This window comes from Cherax quadricarinatus, chromosome 78, assembly GCF_038502225.1.
Source record: "Cherax quadricarinatus isolate ZL_2023a chromosome 78, ASM3850222v1, whole genome shotgun sequence".
In the NCBI taxonomy this organism is placed as follows: Eukaryota; Metazoa; Arthropoda; class Malacostraca; order Decapoda; family Parastacidae; genus Cherax; species Cherax quadricarinatus.
Window position 1 is genome coordinate 15,949,985 of NC_091369.1, and position 25,950 is coordinate 15,975,934.

At 42.2% G+C, this 25,950-nt stretch overlaps 1 protein-coding gene across 2 annotated transcripts in view; it reads left to right on the forward strand.

Annotated features, from left to right (window-relative positions):
* Nucleotides 1-25,950, forward strand: part of LOC128701633 (nephrin) — a 625,789-nt gene that overhangs the window by 460,914 nt on the left and 138,925 nt on the right. For both annotated transcript variants that reach the window (XM_070101737.1, XM_070101739.1), the window contains exons 7-8: nucleotides 2,918-3,068; nucleotides 8,444-8,574. In XM_070101737.1, coding sequence (XP_069957838.1) covers nucleotides 2,918-3,068; nucleotides 8,444-8,574 — 282 coding nt within the window. The remainder of the gene's footprint in view (nucleotides 1-2,917; nucleotides 3,069-8,443; nucleotides 8,575-25,950) is intronic.

Here is a 25,950-nt window from a genome sequence, read left to right on the forward strand (position 1 = left end):
TACTCACCTAATTGTGGTCGCAGGGGTCGAGACTCAGCTCCTGGCCCCGCCTCTTCACTGATTGCTACTAGGTCCTCTCTCTCTCTGCTTCCTGAGTTTTATCATACCTCTTCTTAAAACTATGAATTGGTTCCTGCCTCCACTACTTCACTTGCTAGGCTATTCCACTTCCTGACGACTCTATGACTGAAGAAATACTTCCTAACGTCCCTGTGACTCGTCTGAGTCTTCAGCTTCCAGTTGTGACCCCTTGTTCCTGTGTCCCCTGTCTGGAACATCCTATCTCTGTCCACCTTGTCTATTCCAAGCAGTATCTTTATGTCGTTATCATGTGTGTGTGTGTGTGTTTGTGTGTGTGTGTGTGTGTGTGTGTGTGTGTGTGTGTGTGTGTGCATGTGTGTGTGTGTGTGCGTGTGTGTACTCATCTAGTTGTACTCACCTAGTGTGTGTGTGTGTGTGTGTGTGTGTGTGTGTGTGTGTGTTGTGTATGAAGTGCATCGAAACTACAGTGTATGTTGTGTAGGAGGTACACTTACACCACAGTGTGTCAGGTACACTTACACCTCAGTCTGTCAAGAACACTGTGTTGTAAGCGTACGTGACACACTGTGCTGTAAGTGTACCTGACACACTGTGCTGTAAGTTTACCTGACACACTGTGGTGTAAGTGTACCTGACACACTGTGGTGTAAGTGTACCTGACACACTGTGGTGTAAGTGTACCTGACACACTGTGGTGTAAGTGTACCTGACACACTGTGGTGTAAGTGTACCTCACACACTGTGGTGTAAGTGTACCTCACACACTGTGGTGTAAGTGTACCTGACACACTGTGGTGTAAGTGTACCTGACACACTGTGGTGTAAGTGTACCTGACACACTGTGGTGTAAGTGTACCTGACACACTGTGGTGTAAGTGTACCTGACACACTTTGGTTTAAGTGTACCTGACACAGAGTGTTGTAAATGTACCTGACACACTGTGGTGTAAGTGTTCCTGTCAGACTGTGGTGCAAGTATACCACAGTGTGTCAGGTACACTTACACCACAATGTGTCAGGAACACTTACACCACAGTGTGTCAGGTACACTTACATCATATCTGAGTCAGGTTTGCAATCGTGTCATTACGATCTCGTGAGACAGCCAGTCGATAATAATGTCAGACCTCTCTCTCACCTCTCTCTCTCTCTCTCTCTCTCTCTCCTCTCTCTCTCTCTCTCTTTCTTCTCCTACCACCCCCTATATCCTGTGTGAAGTCAATTTATAAATAAAATACAATAATGAACATACACTAGGATGAACAACATGAACGACATCTCACAGCCTACTTATCAAATACTTCATCCAGCTCCCCGGCGGTGGGTCACGTGCCCAGAATACTACAGGCATTTTCCCTTTGGATCGCAAGACTGAGTCGCTGAAAGAGGAAGTTGGACGCTCTGGGCTCCTTCCTTTCTGTGACGAGATTTTTACCTAACTCTTTCAGGAATTTTAGAGCACACTTGCCCCCTACTTCAAGGGTCCCCAATCCTACTGGAACGAAGTTATAGGAAGGTAACAGCCCAGTGTATTCCTTGATCTTCTGGGTCTCCCTGAAACTGACTTCCCCATCCCCTTCAACTTCAGAGTGTGGCAAGTAGTTTTCAGCCTTCGTAGAGGCATCGGTGTAGTCCCATGGAATCTAGTTACCATCCTTCCAGGGTAGCATGGTGACTCCATCTGGACGCTTTTAACTTCCACCAGACCACAAGATTCTACTTCACGATCGGAATGTGCTTTCACACTTGATGCTGTACCTTCATCCTGAAGGTTGTACTATCACGTCAAAAAGCTGTGAGAAAGTGAGAAAGTTGTATCTTAATATCTAGTGCTGTAACCTCACATCAACACAGATCAACACTTCTTTTATTCCCTTTCCTTCTCAACAACTTTTCCTCTGATTAAACTAAACTTTAAAGGCAATTTTATTTTCCAACAATCCCTTGTTCATGACGATGACATTTACTACCTGAATGACTTACGAAATCGTAATGACACGATTTGAGACTCTCTGACCGCGGGTTCAAATCCCGCCCGTGGTATGGTTGACTACCTGAACTTCGTGACATTCCCTCTTAACTCGAGGTTTATATTTTAATTCACCTTTCTATCTTAAACTAGCTTTCTGCTCTTCTTAATAAACCTCAAACATATACGAATAAATAAATGTTAACCGATGTTAACCTTCTCTTCCCACTCACATGCGGTCACCAGTCTTCATATGATCTCCCTTGTTATTTGCATCTTTCATTTCTAATGGCAAATCAATCTACTTTGTGTTTTGTTTCTATTCAGGCCCGTGGCCTGGTGGCAAAAGCTCTCGCTTCACACGATGAGGGTCTGGGTTCGATTTCCGGCGATGGGGTGGAAACATCGGTTGTCTATGTTCACCCATCAGTGAAATGGGTACCTGGATGTTAGTTGACTAGTGTGGGTCGCATCCTGGGAGGAAAACTAACCTAATTTGCCCGAAATGCTCTGCATAACAAGCGGTTTTCCATACAGTAGTATGTAATTGATGTCAGTTAGGACTGTATACCTTGTACATGTACTTGTAGTAAATAAAGATATTATTATTATTATTATTATTATTATTATTATTATTATTATTATTATTATTATTATTATTATTATTATCATCATCATCATCATCATCATCATCATCATCACAGACATTCCCACCATTTTTTATTTTTCCGCTCCTCTTTCTATCGATTCAAAAAAAAAATCTACATTAACCGAATTTTTCTCTTACATTTCCCTTTATTAACAAACTTAGATGTAAATCATTTCCTTAGCGCCCTCCTAGGTAGACCCTCTAATGCAAGCGCAACTGTTTGCCCTATTTCAAATGCAGTGTGTGATTCCTGACAGACTTCGCGTGACGTCAACGTGCCCTGGACATCGAGTACCCTGGAGCTGGTCATCGGTCCTGAAGACGAAGGCAGCAAACTGACGTGTCGGGCCGAGAACCATGAACTGCCGGCAACTACAATAGAGTCTACGCACCAGCTTCAAGTTCTCTGTGAGTATCAGGGGAAGAGGAGTTCAGGCGAAATGGTGGGCAGTAGTGGGAGCCAGTGAGGTGATGGGAGGTAGTGGAAGACAGGGAGGTAATGGGAGACAGCGAGGTAGTGGGAGACAGCGAGGTAGTGGGAAACAGCGAGGTAGTGGGAGACAGTAAGATAGGGGAAGACAGTGAGGTGATGGGAGACAGTGAGGTAGTGGGAGACAGCGAGGTAGTGGGAGATAGTGAGGTGGTGGGAGACAGTGAGTCGAATCGAATGGAAGAAGACGACGAGAGCTGTCGTGAGATGGGAAGGAAGAAGGATAAGGAAGGATGGAAATAACTGGAAAAGGGTGGGAAGGAGGGGAAGAGGAGGAATCCAGGCAAGTGGCCCAACCACTTTGGGACATGTGGTACCGAAGTACTAGAGGCGTAGATGGAGAGGCTTGAATGATGTCGTTACTTGGCTCTCTAGGAGAGGATGGCGAAGGCAGCGGCAGGAGCTGAGAGTGTCAGTAGACAGCAAGCAGGATGAGTTAGTTATTCTCTTGATCCGGTTGTCAATGCTTTGAATTTTGTTCTAGAGAGTTGTGTCACACATATGGGAGAGCTGTAAAAGAGTTCGTTGGTTTGGAGTTGGTAGATTATCTGGTTGACGGTAGGGAATGGCTTTTCGTCAATGGTGTACGTTGCAGTGTTGTCTTGGAGATGTTGAATAAGTTCTAGGCGAGTCATTGGGCTGGGGTATTGTGTCGTGGTGAAGAACATGAGTCCTTTGTGTTTAACCCATAGTGTTCCAGGTAATCGACGTGAGTGAGGTCGAGAAGGCGGTGGTGGAGTTGAGGAAGGTGGTGTTGATGGCGGAGGTAGGGTGTTGAGTGGTGCTGAAGGTGGAATTGAAGATTCGCTGTCATCTTCAATAGACGAATAGGAAGATGTTTCTGGTGGCAAGGCTTCTGATTGGTTGGATTCAGTTAGGTGTGGTGGCGGTGGAGGCTTCTCATTGGACGTTGTTGGAGTGACGTCACTAGTTGGTGGTGGTGATGGAGCTTCTGCAGCAGAGGTGATGATTAAGTCCTTGGTGAATTTCAGAATTTCTTCAGAAGGTGGAGATGCTGGAAATGTAAATGACGGCATGTTATTTAATGCAAATAACTCGTTAATGGTAGAGTTAAAGGATCCAGGTACAGCCATGTTCTGCATGTGAGCGTACAGTAGACAATAGTGGATCTTCGTTACGTCACATGTTGGAGGAGTGATGGTGGTGGTGGAGGCGGGCTGAGTAGATGCTTGAAGTAATTTTGTAGTGTCAACTTTGCAATTGCGGCATACGTTGGTGTGTTGTTGGTAGATTTTTTCTTTGCTACATCTTGTGTTTTCTTCATTATATCCTTTCTAGTAGGACATTTTGCTGCCAGAGTATGGTGATCATTACTTTTGCAGTTTAAACACGCTGGTTGTATTGGAGCAGCAGCGGTACAGGAACTGAAGGTGTGTCCCTCACTACCACATGTAGTGCAGAACTTATTGTCTTTTACTGGACATGCTTTGGTGGTGTGAAGATAAGAATAACAGTTCCAGCAATGTTGGATGTAGTGGTATCTCTCTGCTTCTATGTAGGTGGGACTGATGTAGTAGTAGTAAACAGCAAGACCTTCGTTCAGAGCAGTGGCAGCCATGTTCACGTCGGTAAAGGTGACCTTGAGCATAGACGATGCATTCGAGATTTTGGTAATACTGTCAACAGTAGCCCAAGTATTTTGAGTTTCAATAGATGACTTGAGTTCAGCAATTGGTTGAGAAGTCAGAATCTTATCCATTTTTTTCAGGAATACTGATTTCCTTGCCCTGAGAGCAGGAGAAGATGTAACAGTAAACCCTTGGGCAGTAAGAGTAGTGATGGCTTCTGTAGTGAGTAACTTCTCTGCTTCAGCATCATCGTGACACACAACAATGAATGCTTCTTTGAGTGACAGAATAGAGTTGAAATTCACATGCAATGCTCCCTGCACAACAGTTGCAAGAGCAAGCTTCGTTGAATCATCAACGGTACCACTGTTTGGCTAGATCTTTACACGATTTACGTAGCTCATCGTGCAAGTCAAGGTGAAGACAACGCTGGTAAAGATTCCCCTCCCCATCGGGGATCGTAGGGAGACTGAGTAAGTAAGGAGAGCTGCTATGACCTGCCGAGGCGAGAGTCAAAAGCAGACTCTCTGTGTCTTCGAGACAGTGAGGTAGGGGAAGACAGTGAGGTAGTGGGAGACAGTGAAGTAGTGGGAGACAATGAGGTGGTAGGAGTCAGTGAGGTAGTGGGAGACAGTGAGGTAGTGGGAGACAGTGAGGTAATGAGAGACAGTGAGATGGTAGGAGACAGTGAGATAGTGAGAGACAATGAGGCAGAGGGGGGTAGTGAGTAGTGTTGGATAGGGGGAGGATAGTAGAAGGTGGAGGGTTGACCTGTGTAAGGAGTGGAAAGAATTTAAAGGAGATAGTCAGAGATTGTCGGTGATGGATTTTTGCAACGAAAAGTTAGTAAATACTAGGAACCCTTTTATCCTCACTGCATCAATAATTAATGTGTGATATCTAACCGCATTATAACGTCCCTAGAGTATCTTGCACAGTCATCAAATGTTTTTAATGACTAAAACAAATGTGCAACAGCTGGGTCCAGCTTTTGCACATTTATTGTCCAAACGGTAACTTCCATTAGTCAGATACAGAATAGAATGTAATGTATGCAGGAGGAGGCAATCACTCCAGCCAGACTGAGGGACTGACCACATCAAACTACTTCTATTCCACTATAACTACGTTATTGTGTCTAGAAGCCCTAACAATTTTGTCCCAAACAAATTTCCCTCTATCGTGATCCAAGCCTGTATATTACACCTTGAATTAGTTTTTCTTGACCTTCTAGAAACTTTACCCTAACAGATTCTGTTACTGATCCATCTATTTTTATACCTGTTTTCATGCAATAGTTTATATTTTCTCGTACATATAATGCAACTCCACCCACTTTCCCGTTATATCCATCTACATGGAACAACTTAAACCCTTGAATATGACACTCAGCAATCATATCCCGACTCATTAATTTATATACCACGTTACAGTTATTGCAATAACATCAAAGTTCCCAGCACATGCTAACAAATGTAATTCATTAATTTTATTTCTGGCGCTTTGACAGTATAAAATACATTAATATGTTTCTTTCTTGTAAAACTTATTCCTATTCAGCTTGTCTTTTACACAATTTCTGTTGCTATCATTACCCTGTGTTACTCGATGACTGTTATTGTTAAGACTTTTGATATGAAAGCCTAAATCAATATTTCGTTACTCATTATTTTCCATTCCTAAACCCATACCTCTAACTAATCCTAGTTTAAAGCTCTAGCATCCTCAACTGAGCTAGCGAAAAAACTCACACCTGCCCTGGATAAGAGAACCTGGCATACATGTCATTTCGGCCATAGAAGTGGTCCCAGTTGTCAATGAATGGTACTGCATTATCCATACAGTGTCTGTTCTGCCAGCAATGTATACCAGTCGCTCTGGATAGTCATTCATTTCCAACACCACTTCTTGGCAAAATGCCACATATGACAAGGCTCCCTCCCTTCCTAATAATGCCTATTGCTGCCCTATACCTTCTAACCAAATCCTATCCTTCAAACAGAAGGCCCTATCCATGCACCTAAACTGACTGTCCCCAACAAGCACAATATTCTTACCTTCCTTGTTGTTCTTCACTGTGATGCTCCCGGTAGTCGACTCACATTCGTCTGGTAGCACAGAGAAAGGATTCGAAGTTTCCACAGCAGTCTCTTGATTCTTTATCATTTCTACTTCTCCATTCGTCCTCTTGATCAACAACTTTGTTCCATGCTGTCCGGTAACTGCTTAGGTTTCTTTCTTGACCTGAGGACTCACAACAGGACGGCTACTACGAATCCTCTTTGTTTTCCTCCATCAATCCCTGTATCTCGAGCTTAGCCTCCCTTAGCTCCTTCTTAAGCTGCTGGTAAAGTTGCTCAATGGAGTAATCATGGTTCAGTCCACAAAGAGTACACTAGACACGTCTTCACAGGTACAAGTCCTCTTTTCTCTACCAATATGTGTTTTATTCTACTATTAATCTCTCTAGGGTCATTCCTATTTGACATAATTTCTCCCTGGGGAATATATATACTATGTGCACGTTGTAAATTATTAAGAACAAATTAATAATATACAAAGAAGCTGGAAAAACAGTAATGGTTTACCAAGAAACAAGTCTGAGCTGAGGAGCATGAACTGTGTGGAGAGGCTGGAGGAGCTACGTCTAACCATATTAGAAGACAAAAGAACGAGAGGTAACATGATTACGACGTTCAAAATACTGAGAGGAACTGACAGGGTGTGCAGTGCGAGAGTGTTTGAGAGGCGGGTCTCCGGTACATAAGAGCACAGCTGGAAATTTAAAACACAGATAAGTCACAGGGATGGTAAAAAAAAAACTATTTTTGTTTTAGTGTTGTCGGGAAGTGAACTAGAAAGCGAAGTGTTAAACAGGATTCATACATAGTTTTAAGTATAGGAATGAGTGGGCTGACCTCTATAACCAGAATTAGGTGAGTACACTAACACACACATACACACGCGCGCGCGCGCGGAGCCAGGAGCTATGAATCGACCCCTGCAACCACACTTAGATGAGTACAATTAGATGAGTACACACACAATCCATTCATAGCTTTAAGAATAAGTATGATAAGGCTCACGTAGCAGAGAGAGAGTGAAATCAGTAGCGGCCAACAAGAAGCAGGACCAAGAACTAAGAGTCATGTATAATTATATGATTATACAGAGCCTGGGGGGGGGGATGTGGAAGGCATTCAGGCTTAATTCGGGGAACTTGAGCACAGATCCAATTCCCTAAATCAAGAGCCCCTCACCAACATCAAGGAACCTTCCTTGAGGGGTATGAATAGCACAAACGTCAGGACGATGGCCAGTCTGAGGGTAGTTAGGATGGACGGCAGTGTGGACGAGGAAGTATTGAAGCAGATTATTACACAGTCTTAATTAAACGTAAGTATGATATAAGTCATACAACTAGGAATTAGACTTGACCTTTCGTGTGTAGTTGAGTGGTGAGATCAGATACTGAAGTGTGATTTTATGAACCACCAGTAAGGGAGTGAATACATTCTGTACAAAGTTCTTTTAACCATTTTATAATCTCTGAGAAATAATAACTTCTGTTAACAGTTACTTCCTCTCTCTCTCTCTCTCTCTCTCTCTCTCTCTCTCTCTCTCTCTCTCTCTCTCTCTCTCTCTCTCTCTCTCTCTCTCTCTCTCTCTCTCTCTCTCTCTCTCTCTCTCTCTCTCTTTCACAGACTCTCCGGAGGTTCATGTGGCTGCCGGCTCTTCCCTCGACCTCAACCACATCAAGGAAGGCGACGATGTGTATTTCGACTGTCACATAAAAGCCAGACCGGACGCACACAAAATCAGCTGGAGTTTTAATGTGAGTACTATCCTTCACTGCCTTCACTGGTTTTAATATTAAGTGTAGAAAAGGAACTGGATGCCATGGAATAGGAATTAAGTGTCCTTCATATTTTATGCAACAGAAACTATACTAACGATCCTTGTATGAGCTAATATATTATATCCCATACATATAACTATATATAAATACCAACTCACTCAATACTATACTGAGAAGATTAAAACAAGTAATAACCATTAAAGTATCAACATATAAGGTAACCTTAATAGGAGGTGGTAATCTTCCTAAGGTATGTTTACAACTAGTAACATATGCTGCTTAACTACCCTCCAATATATTCTACGTATCGCAGTATAATAAAAAATATCAGTGAAGAAAGTGAATAGGAAAACCTGGGTCCTTTCACATGTTTACGCATATATTTTCAAAGGTATAGGTATATTTCATGAAAATGTTCCTCTAAAGACATGTGTGTAATTACATGAAAGCGCTCAGGTTTTCCTGTATATTTTTTCACAGGTAGATTTTTTTTTATATTTGCAGACACGTATTTTACTGGGACATCTTCCATAGCTCAGTATACACCTAATCGAGCAGCTCATCAGTCCAAGCTTCCCTCCTCTCTCAGCTCACCAGGAGAGAGTGGAGACCAATCTGCTTTATTAATCTGCGATTTGCTCCCTCTTCTCACTCTCTCTTACAAAAATTTTTCAGCTAATAAGATTGAAAGTGAATTTTTTCCATGGTAATTCTTAGCCATTTTTCAATGTTATTTTACAGTTATTTTCCTGAACAATGGCCTGGGAGGGCTACTGGGAGGGGTTCTTGGTATATTACGATTTGTGGCGTCTCTTGAGTCCCTCTTGCATATTCTGAGATTACATAACTCTTCCATCGCTCTTCGGGCACTGAAGCTAAAACCTACACCATTAAACTCTCATTTTGAATATTTTTCATCATTTTACGTGGAAGGAAACATACTCTCTCTTAAAAAAATGCTAAGTGTTAGCAGCATCTGCAAATGATTTAGGATTGAAGACATTTTTACCACCAATCTTTAACCCTTAACACTCCTTAGCTATTAATATATAAGAAAAAGCTAATTACTTCAAATTTTTACTCTGAAATAACTACTTTTTTCTTAAAAGAAAGTTAACTTTCCAGTTTCTTCCCGAGCCATTTTCACCCACAGTCAGAACTGAGTAATTCCGCTCTTGAACTTCTGCTTTCCAAGGGCTTTGAACTTTCAGAATCTGAGTTCAGTCTGAGCTTTAGCGGGACAACTCCTAGAGCCCCTAGCAACCTCCTACCTACTTTTGTTCACATTAGCACGCATTCAGAATTACACACTTAAGAGACTAGGTTCTAGGCTCACTCAGACATCCCTGACTTACTAGAGGATAGAGCATATATTACTAGACCTATTGCACATCAGAATGATAATGTATCACGAGGTGTGATATCAAAATTGAACAGGTATTCCATTACTGTCTTCATAAATTATATTTGTACCTTCTCTGTGACTGTCGATTAATTCCATCCCTAAATCCGAGCTGGTTCCTGACTATGGAACTGAACTTCTCCAGGCTGAGGGACTGACAACCTCAAATTCTACGACTTCAAGGGTGATGGACTGATTACATCGTCTTCACATCTCTACTGTTCCTGCCTACTTTCTGTATTCGACTGAAGAAGCCTACTGTGTAGGCGAAACGTTTAGGAATAAAGTTACCTAACTGTTGCCTATGTGTCTTACCTACCAAAGAATCTTCTATTTAGGTGTTCCAATATCCTCTGAAAGTATTTGTTTTGTTACTTAGGGGCTCTTGTCTATCCCCTTCAGCGATAATGTAAATGATATGTAATACCGACAAGTTGAAGAGTAAGACACATGTTGGGTATTTTTATTGTTTACATCGCTACTACGACTGCTGCTTCCATTTTAACGTCCTCTGTATTTGGCTGGAGTAACCTACTGCTTATGTGAAATGTTTCAGTCAAGAATCAAGACACATTATCTTCATCATATTTGTGTGTCACAGCAACACAATGGTTTTTGGTATAGAGGATATTTATTGTAGCTTCATTTTGTACCTCTGTATGTGTGCTCAAATTGGAAATAAATAAATAAAAAAAAATAACTACTGGGTGTGAGTGAAAAGGGTGAGGATCGAGAGGGACGTGACCAGTACGGACCAGTAGTGATGAATGGTTTGAAAAACCGACAAGTTGAAGATTGAGACACTTATGCAGCATATGGGAATCTTTATTCAGGAAACGTTTCGCCACACAGTGGCTTCATCAGTCCAATACAAAGAGGAAGGCGTAAGGAGAGGAGGAGTATGAGGTAATTAGTCCCTCAGCCTGGAGTCGATGTGTTCAGTCCATCAATCTTCTACAATATTGATGGACTGAACACATCGACTCCAGGCTGAGGGACTGATTACCTCATACTCCTCTCCTTACGCCTTCCTCTTTGTATTGGACTGATGAAGCCACTGTGTGGCGAAACGTTTCCTGAATAAAGATTCCCATATGCTGCATAAGTGTCTCAATCTTCAACAGACCAGTAGGCCTGCTGTAGTGCTCCTCAAATTTTTGCCCTCTTGCTTCTACTAGTGGTTCCCACATACTGTAACGTCTTCTAGACTTTCACGCCTCACATTCGACAGTATAAGGTTCCATTATGCTTCAGCTTCACTTTGTTGGAAGTAAATAGTATAAAATACCGACACAATGGAAATATAAACACGTGCAGTATAAGGTGAGCCTGTATTGACAACGTTTCGCCCATATAGTGGGTTTTATTAAGTCACAAACAGATCTTCCTGGGTGAAACATGCGTGAGTATTTATAGGATAAGAATGCTGGGTCAGGTGGAGAAAGCTGCACGTGACAATCTTCGGAGTAGAGTGATAGAGTCTAAAAACTTGGGTAGCTTTTAAAAGAGATTGGATAAGTATATGAGAAGACCTGCAGTGTTCCTCGATTCTTATGTTCTTATGTAGGATAGCGATGAAGAAGTTTCTTGGCAATGATATCAAAGTTCCCAGCACATGCTACCAAACGTAGTTCATTAATTTTATTTCTTGCACTTCGGCTGTTAGCATAAAATACCATCATATGTTTTTTCTTCTGCACATTTTTCCTATTGATCTTTGTTTTTACACAATTTCTGAAATTATCATTACCCAGAGTTACTCTATGACAGTAACTATTAAGATTCTTAATATCAGAGCATAAGTCAATATATCTATACTCATTATTAATCATTTTTAAACTCATACCTCTAACTAATCCTAGTTTTAAGTCCTAACAACCCCCTCAACTGAGTTAGCAAGAAAACCCACACCTGCCCTGGATAAGTGAACCCCATCCCTGGCATACATGTCATTTCGGCCATAGAAGTTGTCCCAGTTGTCAATGAATGGTACTGCATTATCCTTACAGTGTTTATCCAGCCAACAATTAATACCAATTGCTCTGGACAACCATTCATTACCAACACCTCTTCTTGGCAAAATGCCACTTATAACAGGGCGCTCCCCCCCCCCTTCTTCCTAATTATGTCTATAGCTGTTCTGAACTTTCTAACTAAATCCTCACTTCTACGCTTGCCTACATCATTGCCTCCATCACTGAGGCAAATAATAGGATTGATCCCATTACCGTTCATGATGTTGTCAAGCCGGCTAACAATGTCCTCCATCCCAGCCCCAGGAAAGCAACCCCTCTGTCTCCTACTCCTGTCCTTCAAGCAGAATGCCCTATCCATGTATCTAACCTTACTATCCCCAACAACAACAATATTCTTACCTTCCTTGTCGTTCGTCGTGACGATCCCAGTAGTCGACTCACATTCGTCGGGTAGCACCGAGAATGCGTTTGAGGTTTCCACAGGAGTTTCCACAGCAGTCTCTTTCTTCTTCATCGTTTCTGGCTTTCCATTCGTCTTCTTGATCGTCAACTTCGTCGTCCCCTGCTGTCCAGCCACTGACCACGATCCCTTCTTGACCTGAGGACTCGAAACAGGAGGACTACTACGAATCCTCTTGTTTTCCTCGGTCAATCGCCGTATCTCCATCTTCGCTACCCTCAATTCTTCCTTAAGTTGCTGGTAAAGTTGCTCGATGGAGGGCATCTTGGTTCAGTCCACGGGGAGCACACAAGACACTTCTTCACAGAGTTAAGTACAGGTCACCACTGAGTTAAGTACAGGTCACCACTGAGTTAAGTGGTGTTGCATAAGTGTCTCAATTCTTCAACTTGTCGGTTTTCAAAACCATTCATCACATGACCTATGGACTTCTGTTGCTTACACTTCTTGATATAAATCCCAGTAATCTATTTGCCTTATTACGTACGCTTAGGCATTGCTGTCTTGGTTTAAGGTTGCTGCTCACCATAACCCCCAAGTCCTTTTCGCAATCTGTATGGCTAAGTTCTACATCATTTAACTTATAAGTACTAGGGTTATGGACACTCCCGAGCTTCAGAACCTTGCATTTATCTACATTGAACTGCATCTGCCACTTTTCTGACCAAGAATAGAGTTTGTTTAAATCCTCCTGAAGTTCCATAACATCTACGTTTGAATCAATTATCCTACCTATCTTTGTGTCATCGGCGAATTTGCTCATATCACTAGTAATTCCCTCATCAAGATCATTGATATATATTATACACAACAACGGGCCCAAGACTGATCCCTGTGGAACGCCACTTGTTACAGATCCCCACTCGGATTTAACCCCATTTATGGACATTCTCTGCTTCCTGTCTGTGAGCCATGACTCGATCCACGAGAGCACTTTTCCCCCAATACCATGAGCTGCCACTTTCTTTAACAGTCTATGGTGCGGAACTCTATCAAAAGCCTTACTAAAATCTAAGTAAATGATATAAAATTCTTTATCGTGGTCAACAGCCTCAAAAGCTTTACTGAAGAAAGTTAATAAATTAGTTAGACAAGACCGGCCTCTTGTGAATCCATGCTGAGTATCATTAATCAAGCTATGCTTATCGAGATGGCTTCTTATAATCTCAGCTATAATTGACTCTAGTAATTTGCCTACAATTGAGGTCAGGCTTATTGGGCGGTAATTTGACGGTAACGACTTGTCCCCTGTTTTAAAAATAGGAATTACATTAGCCATCTTCCACATATCAGACACTACACCTGTTTGAAGAGATAAATTAAAAATATTAGTTAATGGTTCACAGACTTCCATTTTGCATTCCTTAAGAACCCTTGAAAAAACCTCATCAGGACCCGGCGACTTATTTTGCTTCAGTCTGTCTATCTGCTTCACAACCATTTCACTAGTGACTGTGATGTTACATAATTTATCTTCTTCTAGCCCACTATAAAAATTAATTACTGGAATATTGTTAGTGTACATGAAGCTCATGTACTAATCTTATCACTTCATCTTTTTTTGCGTTCATACTCTGCAGTACCTGTTGGTCTGTTTTGACTAGTGTCTTCTAGTAGTTTTCCATCTTCTTCTGGGAAGACATTTCTATATCTTTTACATAACACTTAACATACGTCTCTGTCATTCTCCGTCAGCGATCCTTCCTCTTTCCTGTCTTTTCACGTGTTCCTTCTGAGTCGTCATTTTTTATAGAGCTGAGGAGTAACCATCGTTGAATTTTGGCCTGTGATACTTTGTCACTTCCCTGTTGCTTCCCTTCTTATTCTTGCATATTCGTTTCTAGTTCTCCTGCTCGTTTAGCGGCTTCCTGCAAAAGAAGCATTACTCTTTATTTTTTTCCAAGACCTCTGGGGCCTTTCTTGGCTTCTCTGCATTCTTGATTAAACTATGGGCTCCCTTTGTTCTTCCAGCTTCTTTTCGTGTTGACATTAATCTCTCCTTTGCATCTCGACACTTTGACTTTACTGCCTCCATCATTTCTTGTACACTTCTGCCTTCCAGTTCCCATTTCCATTCCACTTCGTTCAGAAAAATCATGCTATCATAGTCCCCTCTTCTGTAACTCCATTTTCTGTTACTTACTTCCTCCCTTTTTTTCGCCATTCCCTTTCCACGAGGTACTCTAAATTTAGTACCTATTCTCGCTGGTTCCTATTGATTCCCCATAATTATTTCCCTCTTTGTCATGCTTTATTTTGTGTGAAAATCAGATCAAGTTTTGCTGGCTCATCTCATTCCCTCACTGTTGTTGTTGTCCTTCACAAGTTGGCTCAGGAGATTCCTCGTTACTGTTTTTATAAGCTTTGCTGTCCATGATTCCAGTTCTCCATGAAGTCCCAGGTTTTCCAGTCAATCTCCTAATCGTTGAACTTTCCTAGTACTAGGAGATTAGCCTTATTTCTTTTAGCCATTTCAGCCACTATAAACTAAGTGAATCATTAGGTTCATATGAATGATTAATAAACATGTGAATGATTATGTGTCATGTTAATCATTGTGAGCCATGTGAATTATTGACTTGTTCTGACCATATTTCTCCTTTTGACTTTTATTGTTTATTTTATTCTTATATCCTCTAACATCGTAAGGTTTGGAACCTTTAGCCTCTACTCATAGTTCATTTCCCTTGACTATGGGACTAGCCTCGTTGCATACCTCTGCACTTTCTAAGGTCTCTTAGCATAATTTATTAATTGAAAGGAAGGGAGGGGGAACAGTTTTAATTCTGGACCTAAGATATGTTGTGTATACGGTTGTATCTGACTATTGTGATTTCAGAAAAATTTCTCTTCAAATTGTTTGTTGAGCATTCACTGCAGAGTTCATTCGTCTGGTGTGTTCCTCTGGTAATATATTCAGCACTAAGTCACTCTGTCTGACTTTTTTGGGTTATCCTAGGTTCTCTACACATATGCTGCTATGTATGATAATTCTATGTAACTGTATTTGTGTATACCTGAATAAATTTACTTACTTACTTACTTACTTACTATGCTTACCCCGTCACTAAGATTTCGGTCTCTGGTCCCCAGAGTTTATACTCAGTTTCCAGTCTTGTTACCCTTCACCGATTATCGTAATCATGCATTTGCTAGTGCTGAATTTCAAGAAACCACTTTTTTGACCAAATTTGCAAAGTGTTCGGGTTCATTTATAGCCGTTCCTTATAATCTTTGACTTTCAGTTTCCTCTTTAATGTTACATCACCTGCAAATACGAATTATCTGACTCTCTCCTTTCTGGTATATTACTGACTGTACAAGAAATTGAACTGCTCCTAATATCACACCTTGCAGAATCTAACCTATTATATTTTTCCTATCTAACACCTTTTCTTGGACAATCCCTCTTTTTTTTTTCCGCGAGGTACGCTTTGATCTTCTGTATCATGTTCCCTGTTATTCCTGTCTGCACCTTGTGTTTTTGGTCCAGTCTCTATTGAGGTATATTATCAAATGTCTTCTTGCAGTCCAAGAATTTTCAATCACCTCACCCTTCTCTTTCTTACCTCGCTTCTCCTATTTTGCCATTGGACTTCCGCAGGTTTGTGAGGAGAGATTTCCCATCACTAAGCCTTTGCTGGTTCTTGTGCATAAACCACTTCTTTCCAAGTTCCCCACAACTCTTTTGATTCTCTTCTTCACTACCTTACATTGTATGCATATCAGCAATACTGGTGTTGAATAACACTTCTTACCTGTCTTCTTTCATAAAATATTGAAATTACATTCCTGTTTTACAGATCTCTGGCATTTATCCTATATCCATTGACTTTTTTTTTGTAAATTTTAACTAGCGGTTCAGACAGTTCTGTCCCCCTCTCGTAGAAGCTATGGTAGCACTTTGGTGGGTCCCATTGCTTTTTTATGTATCCAGTTTATTTTAAAGTTTGTTCACCTTTCCCCCTCTTGCGTATATCGTGTCCAGTATCCATTTGTGTATTCTTTCTCTTTACTCCTTCTTTCACTGAGGACACCTATTCCAATGTTTTTTTTTCACCTGCTCACAGACATTCTTGTCGTTTCTCGTGAGCTCTTCTCATACTTATTACCTCGTCTTTTACTGTCTTTTTTCCGATGTAATTGTGACCCGGTGGCCTGGTGGCTAAAGCTCCCGCTTCACACACGGAGGGCCCGGGTTCGATTCCCGGCGGGTGGAAACATTTCGACACGTTTCCTTACACCTGTTGTCCTGTTCACCTAGCAGCAAATAGGTACCTGGGTGTTAGTCGACTGGTGTGGGTCGCATCCTGGGGGACAAGATTAAGGACCCCAATGGAAATAAGTTAGACAGTCCTCGATGACGCACTGACTTTCTTGGGTTATCCTGGGTGGCTAACCCTCCGGGGTTAAAAATCCGAACGAAATCTTATCTTATCTTATCTTAAGTTCAGCTTTGTCTTCTGCTGCAATATCATCTAACACTGTCTCTCAACTTCTGTTCTCATCCTTGCTTACTCATTTCCGACTCGTCTGTTTTATTCTGGTCTTAGAAATGTACAGTTTTGTAATTATCTAGTTTATTCTCTGAAGCTTTGGTCGAACTTTGGGCTCTTTTTGTTCCTACCATTTTCTCTTCTGGGTATAAAGTTTCCATATCCACTGAACTATTTTCAGGAATGCTCTCAAACTTTCAAGGTTTACCTTATCTGCAGTTTGGTTTCTCCCATCCACCGCCTGCTATTCTTCCCTCAAAGTTTACTTGCACAAAGCACTCGAAATGCAGTTCTTTATGGTTGCTAGCACCCAGAGACTTCTCTTTTTTTTTATTTCGTGTACATCAGGTTTACACTTGGTGAATACTAGATCCAGTCTTGCTGGGTCAAACCTTCCCTTCCATTATCTTGGATTTCCATGTGTTTAGTCCTCCTTGCTAGTTCAAACTTTACCATGCTTGACCAGGTGTGTGTGTGTGTGTGTGTGTGTTTGTGTATGTGTGTGTGTATGTGTGTGTGTATGTGTGTGTGTATGTGTGTTTATGTGTGTGTGTATGTGTGTGTGTGTGTGTGTGTTTGTGTGTGTGTGTGTGTGTGTGTGTGTGTGTGTGTGTGTGTGTGTGTGTGTATGTGTGTGTGTGTGTGTGTGTGTGTATACTCACCAAGTTGTGGTTGCAGGGTTCGATTGATTAGGTGTGGGGTCCAGACTGGTGCTGCATACTCAAGTATAGGCCTGACATAAACTGTGTACAGAGTCTTGAATGATTTCTTACTGAGGAGCTGGAACGCTATTTTCAGGTTTGCTAATCGCTCAAATGATGCAGCAGTTATTTGGCTGGTGTGCACCTCAGGAGATATGCTCGGTATAATACTCACCCCAGATCGTTTTCCTTGAGTGATGCTTACAGTCTTTGGGCCCCCCTAAACTGTACTCTGTCTGTGGTCTTCTTTTGCCCTTCCCCAGTCTTCATGACTACAGTTGGTGGGGTTAATCTCTAGGAGCCAGTTGCTGAACCAGGATTGCAGCCTGTCCAGATTCCTATGTAGTCCAGCCTGGTTCTCATCCGACTGAATTCTCCTCATTAACTTCACATCGTCTGCAAACAGGGACACTTCTCTGTTTATCCAATCCATCATGTCATTCATATACACCAGAAACAGCACCGGTCCCAGGACTGACCCCTGTGGAACCCCACTCGTCACAGGCGCCCACTCCGAAACCTCGTCACGTACCATGACTCGTTGTTGCCTCCCTGCCAGGTATTCTCTGATCCACTGAAGTACCTTCCCTGTTATACCTGCCTGGTTATCCAGCTTTTGCACTAATATCTTGCGGGAAACTGTGTCACAAGCCATCATACAGTCCGAGAAAACGCAGTTTACTCACCCCTTCCTTTCTTGCCTTACTGCCGTCACCTTGTAGTAGCACTACAGTAGGTTCGTGACACAGGAGTTTTCTTCCCTGAAACCGAGGTGGTTGTGAATAAGTTCATTCCTTTCTAGCTGTTCCACCACTCATCTCTTGATAATCTTCTCCATGACTTTGCATACCATGCATGTCAGTGACACTGGTCGGTAGTTTAAAGCTACGTGCCTGACTCCTTTCTTAAAAACTGGGATTACATTTGCTGTTTTCTACATCTCGTGTAGTTGCCCTGTTTCGATAGATGTGCTGAAGATTGTCGTTAGTGGTACACAGAGCGCCTCTGATCCCTCTCTCAGGACCCATAGAGAGATGTTATCTGCCCCCATCGAGTTGTTCACATAATAGCTCGTGTGTGTACTCCCCTGATTGTGGTTGCAGGGGTAGAGCCACAGCTCCTGGCCCCGCCTCTTTACTGGTCACTACTTGGCCCACTCTCTGTTCCATGAGCTTTATGATACCTCTTCTAAAGCTATGTATGGATCCAGACTCAACCTCTTCATTCTCCAAATCATTCCACTTCCTCACCACTCTGTGAATGAAGAAATATTTCCTAACATCTCTGTGACTCATCTGAGTCTTCAACCTCCAATTGTGGCCCCTTGTTGCTGTGTCCCCTCTCTGGAACATCCTGTCTCTGTCCCGCTTATCTATTCCTCGCAGTATTTTGTATGTTGTTATAATGTCTCCCCTAACCCTCCTGTCCTCCAGTGTCGCCCCATCCTCCAGTGTGTGCCATTTCTGAAACGTCCTGTCCCTATCCTCCATATCATTTCCTTGCAGTACTTTTTATATCGTTATCATGTCCCCCTATCCCTCCTGTGTGTGTGTGTACTCACCTAATTGTGGTTGCAGGGGTCGAGACTCAGCTCCTGGCCCCGTGTGTGTGTGTGTGTGCCCAGGAACATGTAATTAGTTAGTCAGGTCAAGGGACTGTGGAAATTGTTTGTTATGGCGGAGTTTCACCTCTACTCTACTATTAATTAAATTTTATTCCCTACAGTATAGATAAAAATTCTTAGATATACACATCTCGTTGCATAATTTATCAATATTTTTGTATTGTTGCTTCAAAATTATGCAGACAAATATTTAAAAAATTGAGGTCAAAATTGTGAAGGCTTAGTAGAAATAAAATTCGAATTATTTTGTGCAAAGAAATTCCTGGTTGATATATTGCGTTCCAGTGGAGAAATATTATTAATATTAAGGTAATTTTATAAGAATATATGGTAAGTAATAGTTATTAAATTAATATTTTTTATTTTGATACCTGTGAAAATAGTTAATATGCGGAAATACTTTGAATAAAATTATTGTGAGTGGAGATTTAACTGTAGAAATTATTAGATAATATTATCGAGAAATGAGAATTTCCTGAAGATGGATAAAACAGGAAGTAATATATGAAGGTATTGCTTATTATATTTACGTCTGTGGTTTTCCTTTCTCTTTCACTTTCTCAACTTTTCCTCTTCCCTCTCTTCGTCACCCCTGTCACTCTTCTCACCTCTCCCTATCCACTAACTTGTCTTCTCCTCTCTTCTTACTACCACTTTCCCCTCTCCCCATTACCAGTTTTCGTCTGTCCAGTGCTATTCCCTGTTTTCTTTATATTTCCTCGTCATCACTACTTCCACTTTCTCACTCCTCAATGTAACTTCTCTTCTCACACCCATCCCCTTCTTTCAGTTACCAATTCACCTCTTCCACTCACCTCTCACCCCCTATCCACGTTCTCTCTCTCTCTCTCTCTCTCTCTCTCTCTCTCTCTCTCTCTCTCTCTCTCTCTCTCTCTCTCTCTCTCTCTCTCTCTCTCTCTATCTCTCTCTCTCTCTCTCTTTATTAACCACTTCCCTTCCCATCCCTACTCCTGTCTTCCTCCCTACCACCATTTACCCTCTCTTTCTCACTCCCACTCACCACTTACCCTTACTTTCTCTTCCTATCACCGTTTCTGATACTCACTCACTACATCCTCTCTCGACTCCCTCTCATCATTTCTACCCTTCTCCCCCTCGTAATTTTTCCTTCTTTTTTCTACCCTTTCCTATCCACCTTCCACCTCCATTAATCACCTCCCCTTGCCTTCACCTCTCTCTCTCTCTGTTTCTCTCTCTGTCTTGCCATCTCCACTTACACTCTTTCCCTTTCACCACATTCCCTTTTTCACTTCCAAATTGCTATTTCCCTTCTCCACCCCATTCCACTCACATCACTAATTTCGTTCTTCATCTCCCCATCACCACATCCTCGCCTCGTTTTCCCCCAGCACCTGTTCCTTCTCTCCTCTTCTCTCTCACCACTTCCCCTCTCTTCCTTCTTTAACACATTTTCCTCCTTCCCCCTTCCCTCTCACCACTCCCCTCCCTTCTCCAATACCAGTTCCCTTCTCTCCCCTCTCCAACACCAGTTCCCTTCTCTCCTTTCTCCAACACCAGTTCCCTTCTCTCCCTTCTCCAGTACCAGTTCCCTTCTCTCCCTTCTCCAATACCAGTTCCCTTCTCTGCCTTCTCCAACACCAGTTTCCTTCTCTCCCTTCAACACCAGTCACCCTCTCGCTAACATCACAGCCTCTCTGCCAGCACTCACCAGCGGCACCAACATGTGTATGTTTGTCTGTGTGTTATTAAGTTACCGATTGTCAAAGGCATTTGTCACTAGACACTTGTTTTTTGAGGGTGTACTCGCCTTACCTATTTGAACTCATCTGTTTGTAGTTTTAAAGGTTGATTCTTAACTCCTGGTCCCGTCTCTCTTTTGGCCACCACTGGATTCGATCTTGATTACTCAATCCATATCATACTTATTCTGAAAACTATGTATTGATCCTCCCTCTACCACTCTGCTGTCTTTGTCGTTCCTCTTCCCGTCCACTGTATGGCTAAAAAAATATTTCCTAATATCCCTGTGATTTCTTTTGTCACTTAATTATTTAGTATGATGTAGAAATTATTTGGGAAGCAAGAGCTGTATGTAAGTGTCTAACAGTTCGCGGCGTTGCCCGAGGTACGCCTTCAGCCCTGGTCTCTAGTGACCAGCGTTCAGCTCGTGGGGAAGTGTAGAAGAGCCGCCAGTTGGCTCACACTCTCATGGGTGTTGGCGGCCTCACTTGGCCTTGTACAATAACATCTGCCAATTTACACATCTTTTCTGATCCTCTTTTCATTTGCTGGAGGTGTTTTAGTTACAATTCACACTCTGGTTCTGAAGATGGTTTGTTGTGGTGGAGTTAAGACCTTTGGTCTCCTGATACACTAAACAAAAATGGCAAAAAGACACAATACCGTGACTAGAACAATACACAAATAACCCGCATATAGGAAAGAAGAGATTACGACGACGTTTCGGTCCGACTTGGACCATCATATCCTCTGGAGGTTCTGTCTTTTATTCTCTTGCTTCTTGGCTGGCCAAAATCCTCACTTCTTTCTTGATACTTTTTCTCCTGCCCACCTCCGTCACCCTCAAGACTTCATCGAACGTGTTCGCTCTCTCCCGACCTGTAAGATGCTTAGTCTTAACGTTGAGTTCCTCTTCACTAACGTCCCTCTTGATGATGTTCTTGATTTTCTCAAAGAGAATGCCAATGAAAGGTTACTTCATCTCCTTATACCTACTGATGTCTTTCTTGATCTTATCCGCCTTTGTTTGGACTCAAATTCCCTTTTCTTCCAAGAGAAATATTATTCTCAAACCTTCGGTGTCGCTATGGGCTCTCCTCTGTCTCCTGTTCTTCCTACTACTGATGTGCGCCCTTCATTCTGGCTCCGCTATGTAGATGATATCTTTGTTCTTTGGCCTCATGGCTCTAGTCACTTCCAACCATTTCTTGATGCTCTTAATAATCTTGCCCCTTCCATTAAGTTTAAAACTGAATGGCACTCTAATTCCTTGCTTCCTTTCCTTGATGTTCATGTCCACCGCTCAGATACAGATTTTGCTTTTTCCGTGTACCACAAGCCTATGCACAGTAACATGTGCATTCACTACTTTTCATATCATGCTTCCTCTGTCAAGGAAAGTGTTATTTCCCTCTCTTTCTCCGTGCTCTCGGCATTTATGATCCTCAGTTCTTTGAATCAGAAATTTCTACTCATAGTAATTCATTTTCCCGTCTTGGCTACCCTTCCCATTTCACAGACTCTGCCTTCTCACGTGCTAAACGGACTTTCTTCTCTCCCTTCTCTCTGCCTTCACTATATTTCCAGTCTTACTAATGGCTTCGGTCAGATGACCAAAAGCTCTAACGGCAGGTCACCACCTGACTAAGACCCGCGTCAGGCAACACTTGTCCTGTTTCCTGACGAACCTTACCTAACCTAACCTAACCTCTCCGTTCCTTAGACATCAAACTTTATTTTCGCCAGACTAACGCTCTTCACACCACCCTAGTTCATACCTCTCCTCCCTCTATAGATGCTCTTGGTATCTACTCTATGTCTTGTTCCTCTTGTCCTCTTCAGTACTTTGGAGAAACTGGCCGTTCTCTTTCTGACAGACTCAGGGAGCACAAAAGTAGTGTTAGGCTTGCCGACAAAAACAATGTTCTTTTCTGTCATCTCAGAGGTCACAGTCATCCTATTGACTGGTCTTCTGCTAAAACTGTCTACCCTACCTCGGACTTTCACAATCACCGTCTGGTTGAATCCTCCCTTATACACAACTTTCCTTGCTTGATTCTTAGTCCTGGTTTTGTCTCTGCAGATTCCTTCCTTTCACATTACAATGTAAAATGCTCCAAACTTCAGCACACCCATGACTTGACCTGATTCATTTTTCCCCTTCTCCCTCTTCCCCTTTCCTCTTTCTTCTTTCTCCTTTGGGTTTTCTTTCTTCTGCCTTGGTTGTTTGGTCCATTATTATCCCCCCCCCTCTGTGTTCTTGTTTCTACCCTTTGTGGGCCCCTAGCTCCACTACTACTTCTACTACTACTACTACTACCTTAACCGCTACCTCTCTTCCTTTCCTGTACCTCCCTTGTCCCGTCCCTGTCTACTGGCCTATATATACTCCCTCCTTCTCTCCTTTTTGTTAATGTGACTTTGTAAATGGTCCAAGTTGGACCGAAACGCCGTCGTAAGCTCCTGTCTCCTATGTGCGGGTTATTTGTGTACACTATGCAAAACACTGAACAGGAGCCTGTGTGTACTTGCTGACGCCCTAGCCTCTGCTTCCACAATCTAGTCGCTGAGCAGGAAGCTCTATTTACAAGCTGGGCTCTAAATTGGAGTGCTTATGCTCTTCCTGACATATAAGCCTTGGCCCTAATTTAGCTGCCATCTCGGTCCTTCCTGCCATCTGCCTACCTTCTGCAGTACAACCTCACTCTCCTCATCAGCTGCCCACCACTGATCACTGCAATCCTCACACATCGACATCGACACCTACAGTACACCTGCACAATTTGCCCAGAGTGGATAGGCCACTTCCTTCCTTCCCCATCTTACCGGACCTCTGGTCAGACATTGGATCGCATCGCTTTTGTTACCCTACAAGCTAGTCGTTGAGCAGCAGCGACTATGTATAAGCCGGTGCCTGAGCGGGAGTGCATGTGCTCCTCCTAACACACCCGCTAGAGTACTTTCTCCACATAATATTCCTCCTCCATGACATAAGACTACTTGGTCTGTTCCATCTGTACTGTATTTACTTTTTTCTACTGTGTGAGCGTCTTCCACAGACTGTTTCCTAGGTAGAAGTTTCTACTACAGTTGGTAAGGTTAAACCTCTTCCGTTGTTTGTTTACTATGTTTTAGTTAGACATACTGTTTTCACCTAGACATTGATGAATGTAGAAGAGAACTCCTGAATCCTTTGTTCTTAGGATTGCCAGAAGCCCATATTTTGCAGCAGTTATTCGATTGATGTGCGCCTCAGGGGATGCGATGAGTATGATGTTCAGTGATCCTTTTCCACGAGTGAGGTTTGCAGCCTTTGACCCTCGAGTCTGTGTCCTTCCCGAAGATTGATGACTTTGCACCTGGTGGGGTTAAACTCCAGGATCCATTTGTCGGACCAGGCTTGCAGCCTGTTCAGATCTTTTAGTAGTCTTTCCTGATCCTAGTCAGCTTGTATCCTCCTCATTAGTTTCACGTTGTCTGCAAACAGGGATGCTTTTGAATCTACAAAATAAACAGCACCTGACTCTTGGAGTGACCCAAGAAGAACCCCACCGGCACCAGCGCCCACTCTGACACCTCATCACGTACCATCACTCGTTGTTTCCTTCCTGTCAGGTATTCCCTGTTCCATTGAATGCTTTTCCTGTTATTGACCAGTCTCTTGTGCGGTACTGTGTCGAAGACCTTCGTACAGTCCAAGAAAATGTATTCTACCTCTCTCTCTCTCTCTCTCTCTCTCTCTCTCTCTCTCTCTCTCTCTCTCTCTCTCTCTCTCTCTCTCTCTTGTCTTACTTCTGTTACCTTGTCGAAGAATTCCAGAAAGTTCGTGACGCAGGATTTTCCTTTCTAGATGCCATATTGGTTGTCATGTATGAGCCAGTTCCTTTTTAGGTGCTACACCACTCTATTCCTGATAATCTCATCCATGATTTTACATACTATACATATCACTGACACTGCTATGTAGTTTAATACTGACTGTCTGTCTCCTTTCTTTAAAATTGGGACAACATTTGCTGTCTTTCACACCTCTGGCAGTCGTCCTGTTTCGATAGATTAGCTTAACATTGTTGTTAGCGGCACACAGTGTCTCTGCTCCCTCTCTCAGGACCCATGGAGAGTTGTTATTTGGGCCCAGCACCTTCGGTTTATCTTGTTCACATTAATAATTTTGTACCAAAAGAACCTTAGAAAACTTACCTAATCTTATTATAACAAGCGTAATATAATGTAGCCTAAACCAACTAAATATATTTTAGATAAGTTTAGAATAATTTAATAATATACAAACACAATGAAATATATTTTTTTCGTAAGGTTCAGAATGATTTTTGCGAAATTATTGCATTCATAAATTTTCTCAAGTTTTATCTATTCGGCACGGCACGGCACGGCATATATATATATATATATATATATATATATATATATATATATATATATATATATATATATATATAGGATGGGGTCCACCTCTGGTGTAAATTGTGGGACCCATAGCCTCGGAGAAGTGGATAAAAAGGCTTCAAGGAAGAATATTTGGATTTCTTCCTGAAGCCGTTTGAATATTCCACTTCCCCTACCACGAACAAGTGATATTGATCAATAACAACACTGCGCTAGCCAAGGATTCGAACCCATGTTGTACTGGCCTGCCTCATGGTAAGCGAGAACCACATGACGCTTTAAACCACTGGACCACCCAACCCTTGTATATGGTAATTTCTCATTTACAGTATCCGTAGATCTGATGTAGAGAAATATTTTTGAAGCTCTAGTGTTTACTGAACTCATACACAATACTTGACCACATCCTCATTGTACTGCTAAAATATCCCAAATAAGCCTGACGGTTAACACAGTCTTATATACAAAAAATATTCACTGTGATGGAATGTATCTGGGAAATAAAATCATCTAGAAAGACGTAGAATTAGGGGGGATATGATTGAGGTGTATAAATGGAAGACA